The sequence below is a fragment of the Otolemur garnettii genome, unplaced genomic scaffold (assembly GCF_000181295.1).
Source record: "Otolemur garnettii isolate 467f Iridium unplaced genomic scaffold, OtoGar3 scaffold00090, whole genome shotgun sequence".
Classification (NCBI taxonomy): Eukaryota; Metazoa; Chordata; class Mammalia; order Primates; family Galagidae; genus Otolemur; species Otolemur garnettii.
The window spans coordinates 1,043,560-1,054,888 of NW_003852485.1; the positions used below are offsets into that span (position 1 = coordinate 1,043,560).

General features: G+C 36.6%; 1 protein-coding gene across 5 annotated transcripts in view; it reads left to right on the forward strand.

Moving 5' to 3' along the window:
* SLC4A10 (solute carrier family 4 member 10) overlaps window positions 1-11,329 on the forward strand; it is a 307,175-nt gene that overhangs the window by 275,706 nt on the left and 20,140 nt on the right. For all 5 annotated transcript variants that reach the window (XM_003795138.2, XM_003795139.2, XM_023516344.1 and 2 more), the window contains 2 exons: window positions 4,451-4,702; window positions 5,945-6,013. In XM_003795138.2, coding sequence (XP_003795186.1) covers window positions 4,451-4,702; window positions 5,945-6,013 — 321 coding nt within the window. The remainder of the gene's footprint in view (window positions 1-4,450; window positions 4,703-5,944; window positions 6,014-11,329) is intronic.

Here is an 11,329-nt window from a genome sequence, read left to right on the forward strand (position 1 = left end):
ACATTAAAACAAATTCAGAAGTAAACAAAGATTTGCTGAGGCCTTCTTACCTTTAGGCCGTTCTGGGTCCCTGCTCTTTCCAGTTTTCTCAGTCTTGTGAGCCCCACAGCACTTGCTCTATGTGAACCAACAAATGCCCTTGACAGAGCTCCAAATTGACAATACTTTTCTCTTTTTCATACAGTGCAGAATAACTGAAATGTAGTAAAGCATTCCTTAAGTGGCCCTTTCAAGAGCTTATCTTAATAGAATTAAAAGCAGAGCTAAAGAATTTTTGTCACTGAAATAAACCTAATGTAATGGGGCTACATTATTAAAACGTTCTTATTGTTTAAATAAATAATCATGTAGTTCAAAGTTTCAAATATTTACCCTTTTACATTCTGGATTTAGTAAATGATAGAGCAAATCTAATCACAAACCCTGCTATATCGCCACAGGCAGAAGAGTCAGCCTGTTCTTGGCCACCGTGAGTCTGAACACTCTATGCTTCTCCTTGGACGTGGATATTGTCAAAGCAAGTTACTTCCAGGGAAGACATATTTTAGTGGTGTCAAACTTTTGGGGGGGGCTATAGCCCTTGTCTCCAGTAAGCTTCAGTAAAGTGTGGCCTGACACTGCTTATTTTTTTTTTATTAACAACAACAAAACCATTTTCTCAGAACTTTATTCACTCCACTCAGAGTAACAGTTTGTTCCGTAGTCATTTTCCCCACCTGTCGCTTCACTGATATGTTTGCAAAGTCTCCTGGCTTTGACTTGAACCACATTTGCACTAAAAGATGTGTTTCTGGAGTGTATCCCCAGGCCACAACTAACTGCTTGTGAAAACCATTTTCAGCTTTTGGTAATTTTCTTTTCTCACATGAAACCCCCTTTTTGCCTTGGCTAGAGCCTTCCCCAAAATTGGTTAGTGAGTCATGCTTTCTAGTCCTGTATCAAGCACCTGGTAGACTCTGCGTCATTTATCTAAGTCTACATCGTATGTATAACTCAACTCAGAATTCCTCATTTTGTTTTTTCTTTCCCCAAACTTGTATTTTAGATCTTTTTACTTTTTCTGCACCTCCACTGCTAAAACTAATAGTTTTTTTTTTGATAATGTTTCTCATGGCAATAAATATGCTTTTATCATTTTGTGACTGTTGCTCCATACACAATAAAGCTGTGTCGCTCTGCTTTTAGTTAGGTCCAACTCACTAAGTGATTACATCCCAAGAATGAGGGAGCTCAAAATTAGCAAAATGCCAACTCACTGCCCTCCTGATACTTTGGGTGGTTCTAGAGAGAAAGAAACTGCAAATGTAAAACTTCGTTATGTGTGTTTGGTGTAGATATATACATACATAAATCCATACTCTCTCTAGCATTTTGTTTGTTTCTTCCATAAAGAAATAGACTAGGCATAGGTCAACTGAGTCCCTTTGAAAAGCATTCCAAAAAAATCTGCTCAGTTTTCTCTTAAACACATTCACTAAAAGTGAAAAGAAACACAGATATTATCTTACAGAAAGGAAAGTTTCTGTTAAGACACAACTATGGGATTTCTGCATGTTTCTGTAGACAGTTCAGACTTCTTTTGACATCATTTTTAATAAACAGCAATACAATCCCGGATTACTTGAGTAAATGAATGCATTTGCAACATTCATTTGGCACCACATTCTCTTGATGATTATGGCATTTGATATGTTCTTTTTTGCCCTCTTTGTCAGCCTGGTTCTTCATGTCAATCTATAGTCTTTTATGTGGTTAACTTGACAGATGCAGGAAATTGCTGCCAAGCTTTGAAATGCATTTTTTCAGCAGTGGCATCTGGGTATCAGATGGTCCTCTTGGCTGGCCTCTTGTCTTGCTGCATGTTGGTTTTAGTGGGGTCTGGTGTAGCATCACCTGTTGCTATGCTCCCTTTTCCTCCCATATGTCCATTTCCCGTGATTCATGGATGAATGTGAAAATAAAAGCTCTAGTTCTGTCTTTATTTGAGAAAAAAATCTACAGAAATATGTTAGGAGGTGCAGAGTTCTCTCTCTGACAAAGGGATACTTCCCTTTGGCTGGCATGCCTGTCAGCTAATAATTTGGTTACAAAGACCAAGTTTTTAAAGACATTTTAAGATGAAAGGCAAGAAGGATGCTGATTAATTAGTGCAAGTGCCAGAACTGCTTTATTGCCTTTGGTTTGCATCAAATCAAGTTTCTCCCATTGTTGCACAATATAATCAGGGGGAAATTACATTTTTGTTTTCATTATACATATATTCGTGCATTTCAAAGCTAGCCTTCTAAATTTAAAAAGGAAATTATTCCCTCCAAAAGGATTATTTTGTGCACTTCCTACAATCCTGATTCTCACTGTTTACACTTGTATCATATTTTTAAAAGACTCAATAAGAGCTATAGGAAATCATTAACATAAGGAAGGCCTCCCTCACATTATTAAGCTGCAGTGAACTTGGAACCTTAAAAAATTTTTAGATGTGGTAAAAAATGTAAGTCCTACTTTCAGGGCCCCATCTTCTGCCCTCCTCTGGTGTTTGTCACAGCAGCCAACAACTCTTACGTCTTCTTTCATTCTCTCTTAACAAAAGAGCTTTGCAAAATAGCTCCAAGGGCACCATTCACACTGCACTCTCTCCAAGGCAGGAGTTTGAGTAGATAGGTCCTTCTTTGTTCTACATCCTCACCCCAGAGTGGCTAGGCTCTTGACTGCTTGACATTGTCCTTTAAGGGACCAAAACTAAGTTCTATTCTGTGGAACTACACCTTCCAAAATGTTTTGCGAAGGGGCCAAGAACCTATGTTATGTGCAGGATAACTTCTTCCTATGCCTTTTTGGTTATCCTGACAGCAGGATATTTCTCTTTCCACTCTATAGCTCTTACTGATGAAATTCTTTCTTGAGTAACTTGCAAAAGAAAAGTTTCAAGAGTCACAGTCATCAAAGAAACTAAGTGTAGACATTTTGGTGAACTGTGGCATGGCCCTAGCTAAGGTGACCCCATGAAAGGTATCCCTGAATTGGTGGCAACGCAGGAGGAAAAGGTCCCGAGGTGGATTTCTCCCATTATCTCCTCACTTTCATCTCTTGAACTTTTATAATTTGGCAGGGATGAGCAGAGAGGCAAAGAAGTACAATTTAATGTAACAGTCTTTTTCTCAATAAGAAGACAATTAACAAAAACTAAATAGCAAAGAGCAGATATGAAAATAACATACACAACAAACAGTGTGTTTCACACTGCAGGCTATATGAGTTTTTATATTAACAGCAAATTGCTTGACGTTGGATAAAACTGCCTCTAAGAAAGCCAAAATTATTATTCTAGAAGAGTTGGTAATTTCTGCTCGTGATCATAATAGCAAATTTAACTGCTATTTTTATTTTAAAATTACACATTAAATTTAATTTTTAGAGACGTTTCAGTGACATCTATTTCACTATTACAAGTCATTCTGTAACTTTTATTATGTGTTTGTTGTGTGTCAGTGGTTGTGCTACAAACTATGGTAAATATTGGAGAAATTATATGATAAGTTGTCCATTCTTAAGAAACATACAGTTTTATTGAGGCGCCTGGAAATTTATTGTTTGACGACTAGCGTAGAATAGTACCCTTATATTTGCTGAGTGTTTACTATATGCAGACATTATTCTAAATGGTTTGCAGAATTAAATAATTTAATTCTTAAAGCAATCCAGTGAGGTGCCTTCTGTTCTTATCATCATCATCATTTACATATAATTTACATGACTTGCCCAAGGTCATTGGTCATGCCTGCACTTGATTCTAGGCAATCTGTCATCAGAACCTGTATTCTTAGATACTTTATTATACTCCCTCTCATGAAGTAGTCATTAAAAATTAAAAATAAAAGTTGGAATATAAACAGGCCAAGATGTTGGTTACCTCTGAGGGTTTACGATTCCAGTTTCTATGGGGCATAGAGGGAAAGGGAAATGGTACTTGTCCCCATTTTGGATTTCCCTCCCCGAACCTCCCCTCATCGCTCATTACACCTCTTTTTCCTCCTTTACATTTCCTGCTTGTTCCTTGAAAGCACTTACCTTTACAACACCTGGAGGTCAGTGACAGTTGAGTAGAATCACAGAGATAGAAAATACAAAAACTGTCATTTTAAGGGGAGGCTGAATTTTTCTAGTGCTGACACTGAAACATGCGAACAAGATAGCAGACCTCTATTGATACGAAACTAAATACAGGGAAGGCAGCTTACATTCTATGCTGCTATTCTTCCCAGTCAAAGTCACCCACTGAGATCAAAGAGGGCAATTGGAAACTGGGTGTTTAAGAAAAGTTTATCTTTAGGTGCTCGGGTATGAAGGGTTTCTGGGGCATTGTCAGGAAGTGGTTTCTATTCACAATCAGGCCATTATGAGCTCTGTTGTTGATGGTTTCTTTTCTTTCTTGCCTTCTTTTTTTTAACAGAAAGGTTGTGGGTACCATCTGGATCTATTAATGGTGGCTGTCATGCTTGGTGTGTGCTCCATCATGGGCCTGCCGTGGTTTGTGGCTGCCACGGTCCTCTCCATCACGCATGTCAACAGCCTAAAATTGGAATCAGAATGCTCAGCTCCAGGAGAACAACCCAAATTTCTTGGCATTCGGGAGCAGAGGGTTACAGGGCTTATGATTTTTATTCTTATGGGTTCGTCAGTCTTTATGACAAGTATCCTGAAGGTAATTAAATTGGCCTTTATGAATCTGAGAGAAGGTAGAATGTATTTATCATTGTTTAAAAATGTCATCTGAATCTAAACCATACATTTGCAAATAGAGTATAATATGGCATGCAATGAAAGTGAGGACTTTCTTTATATAATTCTTCTTAACCTAAAGGAGAGAGATTATGTCCTATATTTTAGAATCCTTTACATATGTAAAACTTTATTCTTGCAAAATAAAATTTAAGTGTAAATAATTGTAATAATTTTGAAACGATGATCGAACTCTGGGGAAAAGTCACTCATTATTTTTGATAGACTTGTGACCTAAGTTCATTCCCAGCCTACCTAAAGAACAGTTTTTATCTTCTTGTCAATGGGCAGATATATTAGCAATTAACACTATTTACTATAAAACGGAGGTGCTGAGATGAGCATGGTCATGGTAATGGTCACGTACACAGTTTTGTATTTTAAATGCTCTAAAAAACTATCACATGGATACCATTATTGTATGTACTTATTTTTTCCACACAATAATTGAAATCCATTTTGAAGAGCTTTAAAGGATAATTATTTTGTCTTATAATTTTAGAAGATATTTTCAATGTAGGCTAATTGCATTATAAATTATAACTCATTTAAGTTACCTACAATTTGAAAATTTTACTTATTCAGTCATTTATACAAGTTTGTAAGAATTAATTTCTATGCTATATACTTTACAGTAAACATAGGATGATGGTGAACTATTCCAATAAAAAGAGACAATTTGAACAATCACCATGTTTAAAAATATCTGTCATAGTGTAAGAACAAAATCTAAATGTTAGCTTTACTCTTTACCTTTAATTCAGATATTTTACCATTGTGAAACAAGATTTAAATTGTCTCCAAAGTGACATAATAGTAGTTAATATTATTGATCCTTGTACATCACTATTGATCCATGTACCTGTTTACATGAATTTGTAAACAGGTTTTGACCTATTGAACATGTATAACAACCTTATTGTGATCATCACTTTTTAGATTCTGGGAAACTAAAGCACAGAGAGTTTAAGTAACTCAAGTTTACAGAGCTAAAAAGTGCTAGAGCTGGAATTTGAACTCATGTCTTCTGGTTCTATACTATATTGCTTCTGTTCTAAAATACTTTCCCCCCTGCCTTTGTTTTTCTCTTTGATAAGTGTAAAATAACATGACCACATTATATTTTAAAATAATTTGTGCCTTTTCTCTAATTGTTCTTTTACAGTTTATTCCCATGCCAGTGCTATATGGAGTGTTTCTTTATATGGGTGCTTCATCCCTAAAGGGAATTCAGGTAACTTGTTTACAATACTGCAAGCACATCTCTGATGACTTATCTTAAGGTCCCTTGATGATAAGTCATGTGACAGCTGAGAAAATGACATCACCTGGGGAGCAGATTTTAGGATAAAATTAAATTTCTTCAAACTGGTCAAAGTAACAAAAGTTAAATAAGATTCTCTCCAGCATCTAAGGTTCATAATCTTAAGAGCATTTTTATTTCCCATATGTATATTAAAACTATAAGAAGTTTAGATTTTGCAGCTCTTTTGGAAAACTAAGAAGAGTATATTTCTAGATATATCCAAATACTTATAATCTTTGAACTCTAATCATGTGTACGGATTTCTATCCATGAGAATAGAAAAAAACTTTATGCACAAAGGTGTTCATTGTAACAATACTATTACAATACTGGAAACAATCCAATTTTCCAACAGCAATAAAATAATTAAGTGATGTAGGCTACAGTCACTGAAAATTGATAATTATGATGAGCGCAAAGTAACATGGTGATAATGCTCAGGACATAATGCAAAGTGAAAACTACCTACCCAGGTCGATAAAGCTATGAGTTTGAGCTAGATTAAAAAGGAAGACGGAGAAATAAAAATAAGCTGCTGGCTGAGCACAGTGGCTCACGCTTATAATCCTCCCGGCATTCTGGGAGGCTGAGGTGGGAGGACTGCTTGAGCTCAGGAGTTCAAGACCAGCCTGAGCAAGAACAAGTACCCTGTCTCCACTAAAACTAGAAAAACTAGCCAAGTATTTTGGCAGGTGCCTGCACTCCCAACTATTTGTGACACTTTGGCAGGAGGACTGCTTGAATCTAATAGTTTGAGGTTGCTGTGAGCTGGGCTGATGCTACAGCACTCTAACCTGGGGCAACAGAGTGAGATTCTGTATCAAAAAAATAAATACAAATGAAGAAAACAAAATAAAAATAACTTGTTGAAATAGTGAAATCCTGGGTGATTTTTTCCTTTTATGTTTTTGTGTTATTATTACAATTGTATTTATAGAATTATTTTAAAAATTAGACAAACAGTGAAGGTATAGGGTAAGGCAGTTTTGAATATTAGGGAAACTATACCTTATTTTAGTCACAATTAAATATTTTAAATATTACATGAGATTTATATTGCACAGCAAATTATATAACTTAGTAACTTCTAACAATAAACATTGATAATCTCACAGTTTCTGGGAATCGTGAATTTGACAAAAGATGAGTCAGGTGGTTCTGGCTCAGGATGTCCCAGTGGGTTGCTGTCAGTATGTGGGCAAGGGCTACTATCTGCTAAAGGCTTGATAGGGCTAGCAGGGGTCCTCAAACTTTTTAAACAGGGGCCAGTTCACTGTCCCTCAGACCATTGGAGGGCCAGACTGTGGGCCCCAGGACGAGTCAGCTGCTAAGCAGGACAGGCAATGACAGCAAAAACACCTGACGGGCCGGATAAATGTCCTAGGCAGGCCACATGTGGCTCACGGGCCATAGTTTGAGGACGCCTGGGCTAGAAAATCAACTTTCAAGGTGGCTGTCACACAGCTGTGGGTAAGAGGCACCAGTGCTTTTCTGGTTGTTGATAAGAGGCCTCAATTTTTTGCTATAGTTGCCTCTCTGTAGAATTCTTATGTGTCCTTGTGATACAGAACCTAACTCCCTCAGGGTGAGCAATACCAGAGAGAGAGAATGAGGGTGAAGCCCCAGCGCCTTTTGACTTTATCTCCAAAGTTGCGCATGACCGTTTCCACTTGATGTAGAAGTGAGTTCTTAAGTCAAGTTTGCACACAAGAGGAGAGACGGGGAAATTTCCATTTCTTGAAGAGAAAAGTATCCAGGAATTTATGGACACATTTTAAAACCTCCACAAGTATATTCCAGATCTTTACAGAGGCTATTGGCAAATGCTTTCTGCTTATTTCTTTTGATACTGGTGTGGGTTAAACAGTGTTTCCTCACAGTTTATGTCCACCTGGAATTTTAGAATGTGTTCTTATTTGGAAATAGTCTTTGAAGATGTAATTAGGTATGGATCTCAGGAGATTATCATGGATTTCGGGTGGGCTCTAAAACCAATAAGTTTGGGCCTTCTAAGAAGAAGAGAGGATACAGGGAAGAATGCATGTGACTATGGAGGAAGAGACTGGAGTGTTGCTGCCACAAGCTAAGGATGCCTGGAGCCAGGAGGACCTGGAAGGGCCGAGGAAATTTTTCCCCCATAGGACCTTCAAAGGGACTATGGCCCTGCCCACACCTTGATTTCAGACTTCTGGTCTCCACAACTGTGAAAGAATAATTTTCTAGTGATTTAAACAGCTAAGTTTTGATAATTTGTTATGGCAGCCCTAGGAAAGTAACACAGATTTCTACTTAAATTGTCCTTTAAATGATCTTCTTGTATAACTTAACATTATTTTAGCCAAAACACTCAACATTTTCTTGGAAATGAGATTAGAGACTTATTTGTTGTATAGAGGTTTTTCTTTTCAAATAAGAAGAAAATACGAATTGCAGCATTTTCTGTAACACAGCTAGCAGACTGATTGCTATTCAGAACATACCAAAGAATAGTCACCTGACCAAAGGTCAGCTAAAACAGGACCTCAGCTCTTGAATGGACAGCTAGACTGGCTCTGATTTTGGGAGAAGAAACAGTGCTTAGGCCTTAGGACAGTGCTGGATGTCAGATGGAGGCAAAACTTGGAACTGAAGTCATTCTTAAACCACTGAACACCCAAAGTAGAAAGTACGACCATGTACCCCGACATGGATCAGGGCGAGGGAGATGGCGAGAAGTGCTACACATTTATGAATTTTACTCAGATTAGATTTAATATGCTCATTTAAAAAATTCCATGTATGAAAAGAGTATTTCGATAGAATTGGCTTGGTAAGCTGATAGGGAAGAGTACGGAAGAGGTTTACTTACTCGTTTTGCTGGGGGGCGAGGAGGTGGTTGTTTGTTTTTTTATTTTTTGCCTTTGGCAAAAGTTCCACAAGTACTAATTTCATCTGGAAGTGAAAAGTATTTATTATTAGGCCCCAGGCTTACATAAATATAGCAGCAGAAGTTTGAGAAACAAAGTAAAATCATTTTGATAGGTTTCAACAGATTTCCCCCCCTAATTTCACTCACATGATTTTATACCCATGAGTTTTAGAATTAAACAAGAATGTCAAGTGTTGGAATTATTTGGGGTGTGAATCTTTTAAATGAAAATTGAAGAAAACATTGTAAAAGGCCAATAAGTTAAGTAGAATGAATTTTAAATCACACAAATGAAACAGCAAGCCAGGTCACACATTGACAAACGGGTCCGCACTGAGAAACAGGGTTTGTGAAAATCTAAGTGAGCCCTAAGCTCAGGCAGTTGAAATTCCTATTTGGCCCTGGAGCTAACTGGGCGAAGGAAATGTGATACTGGTATCAGGAAATGTTAAAAATCAAATGCAAAACTCAAGGTACATTTACCCTCCTCGTTATTACTTGCGTATGTGATGAATACCAACAGTTCAAGGGGCACTGTTGCTTTGTTACCCTTATATGATGGAGGAATCCGTATGCTACCTGCTGTTTGGCAATATTAAGAAACTTATTATCTAGGCTTCTCACTGTGAAACATGGCAGAAAAAAATGGATCACAGTGTTCTTCTGAATGCTGTTTCTGTATTCAGATATATAACCACATCTATATTCATTCCAACACTTCAGGAATCCAAAGTAAAGCAAATGTGCCGTTTAAACAATAACAATTGAAGCACCCACACACTGAAGTACACTTATGCAATAACAGAACTTCACAAATGGAGAAATGGTGGCTGGAAAAAATTAGTTCTATGGAAAAGGAAATACTAAGTTAGAAGCCAGAGGCTTTCATGTCTTTCTCATCCCCACCTCCATTATGCACCAAGTTTTATTTGTTTGTTTAATGACTTCTAATGTATTTAGGAAGTAGAAAGAAAGACCTAATGGCACATATATGGACAGTATAGAAGGAGAGGAAATCAGGAATGGATTTAGCAGTTAGTACTCTGCATAGGAGTTTCAGTAAATGTTTCTGGAACAAATAAATGAGTATGAATAAATGAAGGATCAGTGGAAGAATTAATGTACGTGTGAGTCTGGTTTAGGTAACTGGAGTAAGAAAGATCATACTGTGTCGTAAGACGGCACCAAAGCAAAGATAGTTTTATGTTGAGTTATGTTGTATTATTATTTGTACAAAAAAGTTTCAGTAAAACAGGTTATTTGGATGCTAACATTTTGACTCATGGACATTTTTTTCTGTGCATAATAAGATGATTTTGGAATATTTGATAAGAATTGCTTATAGTTTATAGCAATTCTATAAACTATAGAATTAGTTTATAGTTTATAAACTTATAAACTATAAGTTATAGTTTTTTACAAGTTTTTTATAAGTTTATCTAATAAAGAAAATCTAAATACTTTTAAAAATGCATAATGGATGATACTGTAGAAATAGTATGTAATAGACAAGTGGTTGACAGTGATTGAGATCATTATTTTCTAAATAGTCACCTCCTGTTTGGAACATAGAAAACTGCAAAAATTGGTCTGAGAAAAATTAACCCAATGATCCTCATAAAATAAAACTAACATCCAGTATAATGTGTTATTAAGTAAAATGTTATTGAAGATTTAAGTTTATTGTAAGAATTTAATCTTTAAAATTTAAATTCAGAAAATTTGATTTGCTTGATAAAAGGGGCCTCAGAGTCGAAGCTATGACAATAAAATTAAGTAGTATGAAAATTATTATAGTATATGGCAAAAGTGGAACATAAATATCATTTATCCATATGAAAATAATTTTATTAAAATGCAATTTAAAAATATACAAATTTTTTGACTGTGCAGTATCGGACATTAATCAAGAAATTAAATTGAGTTAAAGTTTTCTCTGGAAAACAAAAAGTCATCCAGGTTAAACCTTTATGTTTAAGATGTTTGTGTTTTTAAAGATAGCATCAAGACCTCTGTTGAGGATCACAGTGGCTAATTCAAAACAGCAAAGTCAAAACAAGGAAGTGAAAACATCCTACTCAGCAGCTAGATATGGGTCTAGAAGTCAGCAGAGAGCAGGAGAGCAAGAGAGAGAGAGAAGAGAGAGAACGCATGAGCACCAAGGCAGAGATGTTGGTCTGGGAATCATTAGCAACTGTGTGAAAGTCAAAGCCACGGGTATGGATAAAACTCTTCTAGGAGAGAATGGAGGTCCAGGAAGACCGATGGTTGAAGGGCAAATAAAGGAAGCCCAGGAAGCCCAATGGTTGAAGGGCAAATAAGGGAAGCCCAGGAAG